This window comes from Hypomesus nipponensis, chromosome 11, assembly GCF_054491055.1.
Source record: "Hypomesus nipponensis isolate SF chromosome 11, ASM5449105v1, whole genome shotgun sequence".
NCBI classification, from domain to species: Eukaryota; Metazoa; Chordata; class Actinopteri; order Osmeriformes; family Osmeridae; genus Hypomesus; species Hypomesus nipponensis.
Window position 1 is genome coordinate 11,482,801 of NC_140371.1, and position 15,876 is coordinate 11,498,676.

The 15,876-nt window shown below is 44.6% G+C and overlaps 3 protein-coding genes across 5 annotated transcripts; all 3 read left to right on the top strand.

Annotated features, from left to right (window-relative positions):
• Positions 1-337: 337 nt before the first annotated feature.
• slc17a5 (solute carrier family 17 member 5) lies at positions 338-7,195 on the top strand. Its single transcript, XM_084709120.1, has 11 exons — positions 338-555; positions 1,546-1,739; positions 1,849-2,082; positions 2,237-2,324; positions 2,675-2,761; positions 3,074-3,192; positions 4,876-5,037; positions 5,428-5,560; positions 5,814-5,961; positions 6,060-6,150; positions 6,270-7,195. Exons 1-11 carry the CDS (start codon positions 471-473, stop codon positions 6,381-6,383), a joined length of 1,455 nt encoding a protein of 484 aa, XP_084565246.1. The 5' UTR covers positions 338-470; the 3' UTR covers positions 6,384-7,195.
• Positions 7,196-7,475: 280 nt separating this feature from the next.
• Positions 7,476-12,399, top strand: eef1a1a (eukaryotic translation elongation factor 1 alpha 1a). Its single transcript, XM_084709121.1, has 8 exons — positions 7,476-7,624; positions 8,774-8,946; positions 9,107-9,286; positions 9,461-9,757; positions 9,967-10,117; positions 10,657-10,913; positions 11,197-11,431; positions 11,652-12,399. The coding sequence occupies exons 2-8, from the start codon at positions 8,803-8,805 to the stop codon at positions 11,774-11,776; spliced, it is 1,389 nt and encodes a 462-aa protein (XP_084565247.1). The 5' UTR covers positions 7,476-7,624; positions 8,774-8,802; the 3' UTR covers positions 11,777-12,399.
• A 399-nt stretch (positions 12,400-12,798) lies between these two features.
• On the top strand, positions 12,799-15,723 carry cgasa (cyclic GMP-AMP synthase a). 3 transcript variants are annotated; one of them, XM_084709115.1, is made up of 5 exons: positions 12,799-13,556; positions 13,664-13,883; positions 14,152-14,409; positions 14,658-14,757; positions 14,888-15,723. In XM_084709115.1, exons 1-5 carry the CDS (start codon positions 12,813-12,815, stop codon positions 15,219-15,221), a joined length of 1,656 nt encoding a protein of 551 aa, XP_084565241.1. In that variant the 5' UTR covers positions 12,799-12,812; the 3' UTR covers positions 15,222-15,723. The 3 variants fall into 3 exon arrangements, with proteins under 3 accessions (XP_084565241.1, XP_084565244.1, XP_084565245.1); XM_084709118.1 differs by having other exon boundaries at positions 14,636-14,757; positions 14,888-15,209; XM_084709119.1 differs by lacking the exon at positions 13,664-13,883 and having other exon boundaries at positions 12,799-13,446; positions 14,888-15,722.
• Positions 15,724-15,876: the final 153 nt, after the last annotated feature.

Below are 15,876 nucleotides of genomic sequence, written 5' to 3' on the forward strand. Positions count from 1 at the left end.
ATCGGGGGGTCAATTTCTTCTCCAGGGCGTAGAGTTATATTTATGATTACAGGCAGGTCTAATTTAGAGGGGTCAAATCCCCCCAAACCCGCCTTCGTAATTTGCATCCTGGTTGTATAGACTCAAGATGAGCGAACGACTTTTCAAAACTCCACAACTGGAGAGGCACATTCATTAGCATTCACGCAGGTAAGTGGAGAAACGTTTTAGTGAGAGCAGACTGGCAACGTACTCCATGATTTTTCAGTGTGCATCTGCAGCAGTTTCGTTCTGTTGCATATAGCGCCATCATGTGGACTCGCTTTTCGCTATAGTCATTGTAAACTTCCGGCCCGGCGTTCCTCGTGATTCTTGTGAAGTACCAGTGCTACTAGTAAGGTTGGAGGTGAATGACACAAGCATCTTGTTCAAATAAATAACAGGGGATGACATCTCGATAGTCTCCTCGTGTCTGAGACCAGTGCTGTGCAATGGAGCACTATGCAACGGACACGGAGACCGATGATCAAGAAGAACCATTGTTGCACCGCGGTGAAGATGAACACATAGAAAGAGGTTAGTAGTAGCAACTAGCCTACGGTTCAATATAAATAGCTATCACGCCAGCTTAGCTAGCCACTTAACCAGCTAGCTATAGCCTACATGAACTTGTGCAAACTACTAGCATGTGCGTTATTTTAACTTGCGACGAGCATCCGTTTTTAATGGAGTTGTGTGAGGTTTCTGTCTCGAGAATCACACCTTTGTTTGTCAGCTGATCTTTGAGTGGTGGCTAGGCTACTAGCCTACTAGTACAGGCTAACCAAATAATATGAACTCGCCTTAATAGGTATTACATACATGGCATTTTGCTTGGTTAACTATATATCAAATAATACAGTGTATTATACACCCTCGTTAGCCCCCTGCAGTTATTTTTACTCTAATGCACTTCAAGGGTAACATATGGTAGCCTACCATTTTACTAGCAAGAGGAAAGAAAACATCAGTACAACTTCAAAACTAATATCTTAACAACTCTTTAAATCGTAACCATAACATTCCAGCATGTTCATACTTTTACTAAAAGTAGAACAAATTAAAAATATAGCTACCTACATATGTTTTCGTAATCTAAGGGAGTGTTAACGTAGCAAGGGGGGGACTAAAGCAGTTGTCACAGGACACTAATGTCAATAACACTTGAATGGTAAGCTGGTCAAAATATGGTCAGAGGGCTCGGGCTTCTAGAAATGTGTCAAATGTGACAGTAATGGATGCAAATCTCAGGCCCAGTAAGGAAGCCCAAAACGATCACACAAAGCATTAAAGTCAATAGGGATTGAGAAAATGGAAGGTAACTGACATATTCAGAATTATACCCAGATCGAAAGTTATAAAAGTGTAGAGCAGGACAAGTAATAATGTCATTTTCTGTGTGAAGGTAATTTGTGAAAGCCCTACAGACAGTAGTTCTTCCCCCAACAAGTAACTGATTCCACAGTCATTAGCTGCAATTGATTCACTGTTAATGCATTAGATTTGTCTCTCATCCCTTCTTCTCAGCCCCAGCATGTGGGTCATCCCGCTATGGCCTGGCCCTTCTTTCCAGTTATGGCTTTTTCGTGGCCTATGCCCTTCGGGTCAACCTCAGCGTTGCAATGGTGGACATGCTTAACAATACTGATGCCAGTGGCAACACCAGCTCCTCTGTGTGCCCTGCACACTCTAGCCCTGAACGGCCACAACATAACCACACAGTGAGTAACCATGTCATTTGCAGGGCTGTGGGCAGTGGTGTATCTACTTCATGCATTACACACATATATTTGCTAAATCCCAGCTTGGTGTGTGGTGTCTGTTTCTCAGGCTAGTGTGTATGACTGGGACTCTGAGACCCAGGGCTGGATCCTGGGATCCTTCTTCTATGGTTACATCCTGACCCAGGTCCCCGGAGGCTACCTGGCACGCAAGTACGGGGCCAAGTGGCTCCTGGGCCTTGGAATCTTGGGAACTGTCATCTTCACCCTCCTCACCCCAGTGGCTGCTGACCTGGGCGCTGGCTACCTTATCGCTGTGAGAGTATTGGAAGGAATCGGAGAGGTGAATGCGGACATAGCAGTAACATGCTTCTAAGGGGTGCAGGTGTATCAATGTGCTCATTGAATTGTATGTATATGTTTGTTTGTTTGTTGAATGTTCCGTTCTGTCACTGTAGTGAGCTGAAACGCTGCAATATTTTTGTGTTGGCCAACAGGGAGTGACATTTCCTGCCATGCATGCCATGTGGTCTTCTTGGGCCCCGCCAATGGAAAGGAGCCGGCTGCTCACCATTTCATACACTGGTAACATACAGCCATATATACAGACAGGTGGCAAATAAACGCATATAATGAACCCTCTTTCCAAAGTCTCTTTGGCCTTTTTCCTCAAGCAATCTTGATCCATAATCGAGGTTAACTAGGACTGCTGAGAATTGTTATTCATGCCCAGAGCATGATACAGTAGGAATGTACTGCTTGTGTGATGCAGTGCTGTTTGGCAGTATCTGTATTTGTTAAGATTCCTGTTATTTCATCTTTTTTTGTCACCGGTCTGTATATACTGATATACCAGTTATTTGTTCATGTCCTTACTTTTGGCTTTTGGCTTCTTTTGTGTGACACATGATCCCTCTCTCATTGGTGTTGTTCAGGAGCTCAGCTAGGGACAGTTATCGCCCTTCCCCTCTCTGGAGAGATCTGCTTCTACCTGGACTGGACCTATGTCTTCTATGTGTTTGGTAAGGCCACTGTTTTTTTACAAGCAATAAAAACATGTGAAACTGGATGTTTCAGCACAAGACAAAGCATGTGCGTGGTTGGCTTATTCATTTCCTAGACTTGGAATTAGCATTTTGTTTTTTCTGCTGCGTCAGTTTGTAGACTTTGACACTGAATTAGTTGTCTACTCTTGCAGTTGTTGCAGACTTTTATTGTTTTTCTTTTTCTGAGAGGATCAAATAGACTGGACTTTAAAAAGAGTTTGTGGGAAAACATAATTTAGGCAGTGTGACAAAAAGAATATAAGCATGGTCCTAACTGTGTGTGTCTAGGTGCCGTCGGGCTGGTGTGGTTCGTCCTATGGGTGCTCCTCGTCAGTAACACCCCCAGTACACACCCACGTATCTCTGAACGGGAGAAACGCTACATCATCTCCTCTCTCAAGAATGAGGTAGGCTGCACGCTTATCTCAGTTAAGATGTCAAGAAATTGAGTTATTCTCAGTCCTGTAGGAATCCGCAGAGTTCAGTCCCTAAAACACTCACCATGCCCGCCAACTGCCTCCTCACACAGATCTTCCATCGAGACTGGTGTTTGTGCTGGGCTGTGCCTAAAAGACGCATGTTTGAGTTGTAGGTTGTGCCGTAAGCTAGATGGTCATTGTTAGGCTAGGGATCAGTGACCATTCTTCTCTACATATATACATACAAACTATTGTGAAGCAGCACATAGAGCTGTAGAAAATTGTGATATAGCAGCAGTATGCCACTACAGATTTAGTGTTTGTGAACAGGTTGTACTGTTCACACATTATATGGTAGGGCAATTGGCATAGCAGCAGTGTTAACACTGCAATCATATGTGATATCGTTTTATTATGCTGAACCACTTTTGTTTTGACCTCATGTTTGCATGATGGGGTGCCAGGTAGGTAGGGCCTACCAGAGTACATATGTTTTATAATTTACATTTAGCAGAAGCTAAAGAGCGACTCACAGCATCATTATCATTAGTGTCTTTAAGTTCAGTCTCATCTCAGTCAAGTTAATACCTCTACACAAGGACTGATGTGACCATACAACAATTAAGAGCAGAAAGAACTATCCTGTCATCGTATTGTTTGCACACGTGAGCTCAGTTACCAATTAGACCTTAAAAGTGCCAGTGTTCTAAATTCATAGTGAAGGACTGACTTATTGTTGGATGCCTTCCAATCCAAATCTTCAGGCATGCAGTCTCAATACACATAACATTTTACTGCACAATAATGTTATCACAGTGTTTCCCACAGATTAGGGGGGGGGGGCGTTCTTGACAATAATTCCTTGAGTGTCCTCAGTCCTGCTTTCTTACCTGCCTGTTTCTACATCTGTTTGTCCACCTCACCTGTTGGTTTAGCTGGCTCTCTCACAGCAGCATGTTGGATGCTGTCCTCCCTCTCCTTCTTCAATGCCTAACGAATCTCTCTTTCTCTTCCTGACCCTGTCTTTCTGCTTGAGCAGCACTGTTTGAAGCCTAAAAATATTGTAAACAATTTATTCATATATGCAGGTAGCAACGCTAGTGCTAAATAACTATTTAGCAGGTCGTCTCCATGATGACGGGTAGGGCTTGTGAGACTACTCACCAAAAGAACGAAGGGGAACCCACTTGTCTAGCAGATTAAGACATGTTCGTAGGTTACCTAGCGAAAAGTAGCCTCAACTTTCCTAGACTTTTAGCTACGGTAATGCTGAAGGTTCGCTGATATCGCTGTTTGTCTTACTAGAAAGGCGTATCTATGTGTCGTTGCTAAAGTGTGCTGACGTTGTGACTGTGTGTGTGTGTATGTGAGAGAGACGGGTGAGTGACAGCAAGACGGAGGGAGAGCAGGGAAAGGAAATGCAGCTGAACGAATACGCTGTGTTTTAGCGTATATATATTTCACAACCTCAGACTTAACTAGGCATTAGATCGCTGTTTCTGAAGTCAGCTCACCCACGAAATGTAGTCAACTGAACCATTTAATCTAGTATATGTCCATTTTCCAGACACAGATTGCACTCAGGTGACTGAGAGGCAAAAGACCAATAAAAATGACCAATAAAAGAACAGGAGTTTGAAAATGGCGTCTTGGTTGTGTCTCCTGCTGCAGCTGTCTCCGACGGTGGATCACATCCCCTGGGGCTCCATTCTGACCTCCATGCCTCTGTGGGCCATCGTGGTGGCTCACTTCTCCTACAACTGGACCTTCTACACGCTGCTCACCCTCCTGCCCACCTACATGAGCAACATTCTGGGCTTCAGCATCCAGCAGGTGAGGGCTTGAACTGCAGAAACATACGAGGACACACACGCACCCCAGACAGGAAAGGTTCGATCCTACACACACACACACACACACACACACCCCACACTTAAAAGTGCCACTTTGACTTATACACTTATCTAGACGACGAGTGACATTAGTTGTGTGGTTATTTTAAAGTCGCTCAACTCAAACCTATACTGTACTAAGGATCTGTAGTATGCATTGTCACACTGACTTGTTATATTCATGTACTGTTTTCTTGGGTTATCCCCCCCCCCTACCCCCACCAGTCACCCTTCTCTCCTATTGGTACATCGGCAGACACATGTTTTCAATTCACGCACATGTATGTTTCTGCCGTGGAGCTGCTGTAACGGTTGCTTGTGTCCCTGTCAGAACGGTGCCCTGTCAGCCCTGCCTTATATCGGCTGTGGCGTGCTGGCCGTGCTGGGGGGCCAGATGGCAGACCGCCTGAGGGAGAACTGTCGGTTCTCCACAGTCACCGTCAGGAAGGCCTTCACTATCGTAGGTGAGGAACAGCATGAATGCATGCGCACACCTACACACACTAATGTTCACACCTACACACACTTATGTTCACATCAAACCTCCAAACCCTTTTCTTTCATACCCACTGTGAATGGGAAAACTCATTGTAGGTCACTTGCCCCCACACACACGCCATCTGTCTCTTGCGTCGGTTTTGCATAGCTACATATTGTCGAATTGAAGTGAGCCACCGCTGACTCACACTGCGCTTTTGATATTTGTTCTGTGTGCAGGTATGTTAGGTCCGGCTGTGTTTTTGGTGGCTGCTGGGTACACAGACTGTAACTACATCTTGGCCGTGGCCTTTCTGTCGGTCTCCTCCTCCCTGGGGGGATTCTCTGCCTCTGGCTTCAACATCAACCACCTCGACATCGCCCCCTCGTAAGGCCCACCATTATTACTGTTTTCAGAATCTATGTAGTCTACTTAGATGGATTTGTTTTTAGTGACCTACTTGATCTTCTTGTTTCTCATTGCAGATATGCTGGCATTTTGTTGGGCATCACCAACTCTTTTGCCACGATACCTGGTATGGTTGGACCAGTCATAGCCAGAGCACTGACCAAAAATGTAAGAATTGTACATATGCTATTGCTTTTGAAATCATAATCTACTCCACCATCTAGTAAAGTGTAGTTAATAATTAGCGGAGGTTGATTGGTTAACAGTACCATATATTTATATCCTAGAACACTATTGAGGAGTGGCAGACCGTGTTCTACATCTCTGCCTGCATCAACCTGTTTGGCGCAGCCTTCTACACAGTGTTTGGCCGAGGCGAGGTGCAGCCTTGGGCTGTCTAGAAACCCTGTTCCCACGACAACTGAGTCGTGGTCCGGGGACCGGCCTGCTTACCAAATGAATACCTCAGTCATGGGAGTATACTGTAAGGCTTAAGCTCTTATATCAGGCTCATCAAGGTTTCTATATGCACAAACGCTGATAGTCAAAACGCCTTTGAATTCAAGTAAGAATATGAAATCATCCACATTAAATTGTTAAATGTAATCAGATGGCCCTTTTTAGAGCTCGGCCTTAATATGATATACAACCTCAGTATACAAATTTCATTTGTTTTTCTCATTTTCATTTGCAGTTGGTTTCCTTGTGTCATATGATTATATGTTTTGGTATTTGTTGTATTTTTTTTTACATTTTTTTTACCAAGTGTAATTTTGGTAACTCCCCATCAGCATTACATGGGAAGAAAATGGAAAAAGCCATAATTTATAGGAGTCAGTTGTTCCCTGCTGATGATCAAACACTGCCCTCTTGTGCCTTAAACCAGTAGGCCAACTGGCCTGAAAGTTTAGTACTTCGATCATCACATCAACCACGGGAAATTTAATGAAATGTATGCATGTGAGGAAAATATTACAAGAGACAGGGGAACTTTCTGCACACAATTGTATATATGCCAAGTCACTTTACTGTCATGAAGTGTATAATTCCTTGCTTTAGCCATTGTGTATGGGCCTACATTACAGTAAATAATTACGTATTTATCGTTTTGTATTGTTGAATATTCTGTTGTTTATATATAATATTCTTATGTTTCTTTTCATTCATTCCTGATGTAGAGGTAAAATATGTAATAATAAAATCTGTAAATTGGCTTATTTGAAGTCCGTCTTTGTGTCGCAACCTTCCAACGCACTTCAGAGAAGTGATGAACAAATCTTAAAGCCAAATGGAGGTTAATTCCAAAGCCAAGATAGGGAGCGCCTCTAAAGTGCGGACCTGCACCTGCTATGCAAATCGGAATTGAACGCAACTTGACCTAAACGCAAAACCTTTCAGTGTATAGGCCAAACATGTTGAATGGTTAACTTATCAATAGTCCGTCAGCGTTGGATGGGGACGTACTTGTATCATTGTTAAAACTAATTGCAGGAGAATTCTAAACTCTTTACAGTCCCTTGTTGTGATGATCTAGGAGGGGGTAAGAGCATTGCGCGCAATTGCATAACCCCCTGTCTAATATAAACGGATCAGCAACTCTCCTCAGTCTCCGGTTCAGCACCGTATCAACGTCTACTAACAGGTAGGAATTGTAATACCATTTCACTTGATTTATAGTCTATTATTTGCTATTACTGACAAATAACCAGACATGCTTGAATTTGAAAAGTTGATACGTTAGGCATGGGTACTGCAATGATGCTGGAAGCGCAGTCACCCGCTGATAAGCACTGACTGTCTCGTAAACAGCGAGATGATCATGGCGGCAGAGGAAAGGCGGGAGGAGGGATTGGAAAGCTCTCTAAATCCCCCAGACAACAGAATGATACCGCCGTTGTGCTAATTTTATCACTCGCCCTTGTTTCTTGTCAAAGGCCTGTGAATGTGTTCTAATCAACTATGGAAATCTGCATGCATTCTGAACACCTGCCCACATTGTTATTAGGCAAGGTAACATGAACAGCCCTTGTGAAAATATTGTTCTAAACTTTGAATTAGTTATCCGAACAAGCCAATGAACTTAATAGTAACTTGGTTCGATAATACCAAGTAGGTCTATACACTAAAATCAACCGTTACCTATTCCAACAAAAAAGAATAGACTAGGGCTAGTGTCCAGTGATATTTTACTAGCTACATCAAGATTCAAAATCCTAACTTTAAGCCTACGATATTTTTTGTTCCACAAATAATTTATACTAGAAAGTCACAAGGGGGCTTTTAGATTAATTCTATCCTAACCTGTAAAAGCATGCACTGCAGTAGTTTGACTTAAGAAATGGCTGCTGCACTCTCAATGGCTAGAATCAATGACAAAATGGAGTCAGACCAAGGACTAAAGCAAGTGGATACAAAAAGGAGGATATTCAGTGACATGAGCCGTTTGTCTCAATGTCTTGCATCAAGTTGAGCTGTGGCAGGACTAAGAAGGACTAGTCAGCGGAGTCAAAGAGAGGAGTGACAATGTGGACGGATGAGGAGAGACAAAAAGGAAGAAAGTGTGTCAAACTTGACTCAGTGCCAGTAATATAAAGCTCAATTAACCGGGATAAATAACTGGACAAAACACCTCCCTGCAGTTACACTAAGAAGTACTTACATCGGGAATCTGCCACAAAAAGTTTTTACTTGGGCAAAGAACGAATGACATTGTCCTTTATTTCCCTCACTGACGATCATCCGGAGTACCTATTTGTCTGACAGTTCTATTGACTTCTCTGGTTATTTGCAGCCTCTATTAAACCCAAGCCAGTCGCAGCCATGGGCAAGGAGAAGGTCCACATCAACATTGTGGTGATTGGCCATGTGGACTCAGGCAAGTCTACCACCACTGGCCACCTCATCTACAAGTGTGGAGGCATCGACAAGAGGACCATTGAGAAGTTTGAGAAGGAGGCTGCTGAGGTGAGTTTGTAGTCGTTTAGCTTGTTTGGGAGTTTCCTCTAATCGCCAAACAGGTCATATTTTGTTTAGTAGACTTGACCTATATTAGTCTTCAATGTGCAATTGGAATTTGTGTAAATTTGACATATATTTACAATGATGTGATCCTTGTGTTCCTCAGATGGGGAAGGGCTCCTTTAAATACGCTTGGGTGTTGGATAAGCTGAAAGCTGAAAGGGAGCGTGGCATCACCATTGACATCTCCCTGTGGAAGTTTGAGACCAGCAAGTACTACGTCACCATCATCGACGCCCCTGGACACAGGGACTTCATCAAGAACATGATCACTGGAACCTCCCAGGTCTGAAACACCTCAGAACACGAAACACACTGGACATGCGACATGAAATGCCATGAAACACACCAGACATGCCCACTCCAATCTACATACATCTGAAAAAGATTCATTCAGGACTTTCCACGTGGCAAAGATTTGACGACCATTAACGACCCGACAACTTCCTGTTGTTTCCAGGCTGACTGTGCCGTGCTGATCGTAGCAGCTGGCGTGGGAGAGTTTGAGGCTGGCATCTCCAAGAACGGCCAGACCCGTGAGCACGCCCTCCTGGCCTACACTCTGGGGGTCAAGCAGCTCATCGTGGGCATCAACAAGATGGACTCCACAGAGCCCAACTACAGCCAGAAGCGCTACGAGGAGATCGTCAAGGAAGTCAGCACCTACATCAAGAAGATCGGCTACAACCCGGACACGGTGGCCTTCGTGCCCATCTCAGGCTGGAACGGAGACAACATGCTGGAGGCCAGCCCTAATGTAAGCATTCAACATGGTACAGCACACACACACACCCATCTGTGACTAGCCCAGAGCGCACACACACACACACAAACTATGGGTGTGAATAATTACTGGAATTTGAATACCAAAATTCAGAGTAATAAAAGTAAGATTTGTCAAGAATGAAATTCAAATAAATACTTGGCAATCATCAACTGACTGCTTTTGTCTTTTCCCATGTACAGATGACATGGTTTAAGGGCTGGAAGATAACAAGGAAAGATGGGAATGCGTCTGGGACCACCCTGTTGGAAGCCCTTGATGCCATCCAGCCTCCGTCCCGCCCCACAGACAAGCCCCTCCGCTTGCCGCTGCAGGATGTCTACAAGATTGGAGGTGAGCACTTCACTAATCAGAGAAGCTGTGGTGGATATTTTGAGTGGGTCTACCCACTGGGCCTAAAGACAACCTTTTCAGAGACTTTTCTAGACTGAAATGGTGGTCATTTTCACATGGATGATGATGAAACGGAATAAGAAACGGAATGGATGACTGGACCTGGAATAAACAGACGGAACGTACTAGAACCCGGCCTGACATGACAGTTCTCCCAGAGCAGGGGTTGCCAAACCTGGTCCTCCGGGACCCCCAGTCCTGCATGTTTTAGATGTTCCCTGCTTCAACACACCTGCTTCAAATGAATGGGTTGTTATCCAGCTTTGCAGAAGCCTGCTTATGACCATTAATTTGAATCAGGTGTGTTGGAGCAGGGAAGCATCCAAAACATGCAGGACAGGGGGTCCCTGAAAACCAGGGTTGGGAACCACAGTACCAGAGCATCACATTTCCCGACGGCTCCTCTCCCTCCGATGGCTTCTTTCGCTCTCCCTACTTTACTTATCCGCCTCTCTCTCCCTCTCTCTCTCTTCCTCCAGGTATTGGCACAGTGCCTGTGGGTCGGGTGGAGACTGGCATCCTGAAGCCTGGAGTGATTGTGACCTTTGCCCCGGTAAACGTGACCACTGAGGTCAAGTCAGTGGAAATGCACCATGAGGCCCTGACTGAGGCCATGCCTGGAGACAACGTGGGCTTCAACGTCAAAAATGTGTCCGTCAAAGACATTCGCCGTGGCAACGTGGCTGGTGACAGCAAGAACGACCCACCGCAGGAGGCTGCCATCTTCACTGCTCAGGTGGGCATCACTAACATACTAACCTAGTTACACATGAACGTTTGGTATCTATTTGTGCCACTGTTTGAGGTCGGAGGGTTTACTTCAGTCACCCTCCCAAAAATATAAAGCTTTAAAAGCTGATGGAATGGATAGGAACACGGCTGAAACGGCTGTTAGATACAACCTCTAACCTCAGTAAGACCTTGATACACTGATGTAATGCAAGACGACAGGTGCTCCACCACCATCCAATTTCTAGGGCTTTTGACTCCATTACTGCCACATTGCGTCCTCTCCATAGGTGATCATCCTCAACCACCCAGGCCAGATCAGCGCTGGCTATGCCCCCGTGCTGGACTGCCACACCGCCCACATCGCCTGCAAGTTCGCGGAGCTCAAGGAGAAGATCGACCGCCGCTCAGGGAAGAAGCTGGAGGACAACCCCAAGGCCCTCAAGTCCGGGGACGCCGCCATCGTGGACATGATCCCCGGGAAGCCCATGTGTGTCGAGAGCTTCTCCGATTACCCTCCACTGGGTGAGTGACTGCTGGGTGGAGTCGACTTGGGTCTCGTCGGAATGGGTTTCTCTCCCCAACCTCCACTGTGCTTTTAGAGAGCCATTTGAAAGGAATGTTTGAGGCAATCTGATGCTGTCCGGTCGGAACTTTTACTGAGCTGGTTGACGTGTTGGCTGGGGTGCATTTTGACTTTCTCCTTTTTTTTGTCTTCTTCTCATCTCTCCCTCTTCCACTGCAGGTCGCTTTGCAGTGCGTGACATGCGCCAGACCGTGGCAGTGGGGGTGATCAAGGCCGTGGAGAAGAAGGCCGCCACCACAGGCAAGGTCACCAAGTCCGCCCAAAAGGCCCAGAAGAGCAAATGAATGTTGTGCTGTACTGCAGACTCCAGAGTCACCTGTGGCAGGATAGTGGTCACCCAAGCCCACCCCCAAATTGGCATCTTCAACTCCATATTCAAAGACTGGCTAATAATCACAATGCATCGCAAAAGTATCAGGAGGAAAGAACACCAAACAAGTCTGTAACACAGTCTTCAGTCTGACTCCATTTCAACCTGGTTGAATTCGTAATTATTTACGTGGTAATAGCACATTGCTAGTTTGTAACATTTACTGTTAAAGTTTGAATGACCATGTTCTATGTCTGTGTGAGATATTGTAACCTTGGAGAGGTGTGGTAACGACATCCTCCTTTCTCTGGAGTGCAGTTTTAGGCCACTTCACACTGTTGTCTGGCTTTTAGTGTTTGTTTGCACCTACTAGCGCCATAGCAACATATAGGAACAAAACTTCTGAAAAGCATACATGCCATGTTATAGCTATAAAAAAGCAACAAAGGTAAAATCTCCAAATTTGTCTTACACTAAGTAGATTGATTGGTGACTCTTCATGCACTTTAATTGGCGTTTTGCTAACCTTGCACATGCACTGGAAAACTTTGAATTGGCATAATCTGCTGCACCTTACATAGTGTTTAGAATGGCTGGAGCCCCTTCATAACATTAAAAGATGTTTCAACCAAAACGTTGCTTTGCTTGCAGTGCTTATTGAAGTATGAGTGATATCAATCACTATCATTAGTATCATTTCATATGCATGTTGTCATAAAATACAGAATTACAATGGCAAAAGTTGATGAGTTGCATGTGCCAAAATAATTTTATTATACCATTTATGAAACAATGCAAACTTTACTGGCGTCAATTTAGCCAACCTTCTCTTGGGTTCAGAATGGACAGCAGTTTTGATTCCCACAAGATGTAGCTGTTGTGCATACGTCCGTAACAGGAAATATGATACTTTATTTTAAAAAACGACAGCATGTGACTAGTATATTAAGGGGAGTGTTCGCGCCAAGCCTATTTTCAAGTTACCTTCCTGACAGCTAGCTCAAACTACGATGAGCGGAAAAGGGACACCACCACACAGGGCAAAGGGTCCTCCAAGTACGGTGAAGGATGCAAAAAGAACTCCTGTCATTTCCAAAAGCAAACTCGAGAAGAAACCGAGTGGAGAAAAACGTAGTAGCGTGGATCTGGCAAAAATAACTCCGTCTGTCAGTTCCAAAAGCAAACTCGAGAAGAAACCGAGTGGAGAAAAACGTAGTAGCGTGGATCTGGCAAAAAGAACTCCGTCTGTCAGTTCCAAAAGCAAACTCGAGAAGAAACCGAGTGAAGAAAAACGTAGTAGCGTGGATCAGGAAAAAATAACTCCGTCTGTCAGTTCCAAAAGCAAACTCGAGAAGAAACCGAGTGGAGAAAAACGTAGCGTGGATCTGGCAAAAAGAACTCCGTCTGTCAGTTCCAAAAGCAAACTCGAGAAGAAACCGAGTGAAGAAAAACGTACTAGCGTGGATCTGAAACTAAAGACTGAAATGATCGCTCCGGTGGCACAAGTAATGAGCGCGGATCAGAAAAAGACAACCCGTATTGCCAAATGTGCAGGAGACAGCGATGCCCAAGATCCTGGGGCAATACTTCGTTTGACCCTTGAGAAACTGAAGATCAAGACGGCAGATAAATCGGAGAGCGCACGTAAAATCAATGACATTATACATTGCATCATGGATCATATGAAAACAAAAACGTTATGTTTCACAGATGTAAAAGACCTGCGTACTGGAAGTTACTATGAGAATTTGAAGGTGGGTAGGCCTACCCACTATACCTAGCCTTAACGATGCCTCCAACTAAATTGTGTATTTTCCTATGTAACTTTTGTAATCAACCAAGTTAATATTCCCACCCCCAGATCTCTAATCCCGACGAATTTGACGTAATGCTGACGGTTCCAGTCAAACGGGTAGCAACTATTCAGCTGTTTGGAGATGATGGAGCATTTTATACCGTGAAATTGAAACGCGAGAAGCACCCACTGAATCGATTTATGCGTGAAGACTGTACAATTTCAGCTTTTGAAATGCTGAAAGATTTCAGAAAGGAGGTTAAGAAGTGTGTGAAATCAATCGAGGGTGCGTTAATAGCCTACTTTTGTCAAGCGCAAGGTGTTTGTGCTTGCCATAGCCTATCTGCTCATAATTAGGAGGGTCAGGTTGTCGGGCTATTAATCCGAAGGTTGTTGTTGGTTCGATTCCAGGCTGTGCTAAATTACGTTGTGTCCTTGGGCATGGCACTTCACCTTACCTGCCTCGGGGAGAATGTCCCTGTACTTACTGTAAGTCGCTCTGGATAAGAGCGTCTGCTGAATAGCTAAATGTAAATTATGACTTTTCCCCCCAGGCGTGGATGTAGAAAAGAAGAAAATGGGTTGCCCGGCCGTGACTTTACAGATAACGGGGATGAGAACGGCTATATCCCTCGACGTGGTTTTAAGTCTTGAAGTCCAGAGTAGCTGGCCTTCATTCACCAAAGACGGCTTCCATATTGAAGGATGGCTCGGGACCAAAGAAAAACAAAATTACAAACGGGAACCGTACTATCTTGTTCCCAAGTATGAGGGAAAAGGCACCGTGGAACGAAAGGGCATCGTTGCCAAAGGTAGGCCTATGCTGAAATTGTATGGATCATAAAAGCTTAATGCAATGTAATACGTGCAGAAAAGTTACCCATTTTCAAGGCGACAGCGACTAAATAGTCAATGTTTTGTTAAGGCATGGTCATTAATTGCTGTAAATTGGCCAATAGGCTACGTAAAAAGCCCGTGACAGTCTGGACACGTATTTTTCATTGATAATTGAAAAGGAAAGTAACATTATCTTGTAAGATTGTTATATGATGTCGCACAGATGCGTGGCGCATCTCCTTCTCACACGTGGAGAAGTCCATCCTGAAGAACCACGGATCCCAGAAGACCTGCTGCGAGGTGGGAGGGGCTCGCTGCTGCAGGTAGGTCCAATAGCCTTTAGACACCTTGCAAGCTCCAAAAGCCTCGTTCCTAAATGGACTGTAAATCTGAAAAAGCGTAAATCCGTTAGACTAAGGCTACATAATAAAACGTAGTCTGTTCCCGTTATAGAAAAGATTGTCTGAAACTGCTGAAGCACCTGTTAAGCCTCTTAAAAGAGAAACAGCCTTCACTGTCCAAGTTCTGCTCCTACCACGCCAAGACCACTCTCCTCCACGCCTGCTGCACCAGGACCAGGGACAGCGAGTGGGAGGCCAGCACCTTGAGTCACTGCTTCCAGCTGTTGTTGGAGGACTTTGAGCGCTATCTGAAGGACAGAAAACTCCCCAACTTCTTCATCCCCGCCCAGAACCTGTTAACTGTTACCGACCGCAAGAGCTGTGAAATGCTGGCCCGGTGTATTTCTGAGGAACGCAATAACGGCTTCCCAATCTTCCACGTGTGAGAATTCAAGTGGAGTTACATTTAAAGATTGCCAATTATGAATAATATTGTAAGGAAGAGTTCTTCCTTCTAATCTGTTTACATGTTTTAACTACAATATGAATAAATAAAATCCGAATGAAAACCTGGTGTGTTCTGTTTGACGCAGTATAACATCAGGCACCTATTGGATACCCTGCAAGCTATTCAGGTTCTTTTTTGGGGGGGAACAACAAAGTCCCATTTTGACCCAGGAAAAACCCTGATAGCTTAGTTTCGTTTCTCTAGAAAGACGTTCCAGGCTGTCTTGTCTAAACAGCCCGAGAGCCTTAACAATGCTTTACACAGCTGGCGAGATGCCCATGAAACAAACAGGAAGCCAATGTGTATGAATGAAGATGAAATACCCATCTTTCATTTATCCGTATAGTCATCGTAAAACGAGTGAACCACCCTTAGATCTCCTTTCCAGACACAGGCCCTAGGAAGTCCAGGCTTTGTTTTGAAATATGAATAGGAGAACACTGTGAATGGTCACACAGAGGCATACTCACCTGGACTCCTTACATTTTTAAACGTCATCCATGGAGGTATTCAGTCTTCCACCATGAAGACTTGAGACAATATGGGTCAATTGCCCCCATGTTACACTTCTGTGTAAAACAGATAAAGTGAAG

Bases quoted from the DNA above. Each gene is read 5' to 3' on its own strand.
- slc17a5 (XM_084709120.1), top strand. From the start codon at position 471: ATGGAGCACTATGCAACGGACACGGAGACCGATGATCAAGAAGAACCA. The intron at 2,325-2,674 runs GTAACATACAGC...GGTGTTGTTCAG, and splicing joins GCTCACCATTTCATACACTG to GAGCTCAGCTAGGGACAGTT. The intron at 3,193-4,875 runs GTAGGCTGCACG...CTCCTGCTGCAG, and splicing joins TCTCCTCTCTCAAGAATGAG to CTGTCTCCGACGGTGGATCA.
- eef1a1a (XM_084709121.1), top strand. From the start codon at position 8,803: ATGGGCAAGGAGAAGGTCCACATCAACATTGTGGTGATTGGCCATGTG. The intron at 9,287-9,460 runs GTCTGAAACACC...TGTTGTTTCCAG, and splicing joins TGATCACTGGAACCTCCCAG to GCTGACTGTGCCGTGCTGAT. The intron at 10,118-10,656 runs GTGAGCACTTCA...CTCTTCCTCCAG, and splicing joins GGATGTCTACAAGATTGGAG to GTATTGGCACAGTGCCTGTG.
- cgasa (XM_084709115.1), top strand. From the start codon at position 12,813: ATGAGCGGAAAAGGGACACCACCACACAGGGCAAAGGGTCCTCCAAGT. The intron at 13,557-13,663 runs GTGGGTAGGCCT...TCCCACCCCCAG, and splicing joins GTTACTATGAGAATTTGAAG to ATCTCTAATCCCGACGAATT. The intron at 13,884-14,151 runs GTGCGTTAATAG...TTTTCCCCCCAG, and splicing joins GTGTGTGAAATCAATCGAGG to GCGTGGATGTAGAAAAGAAG.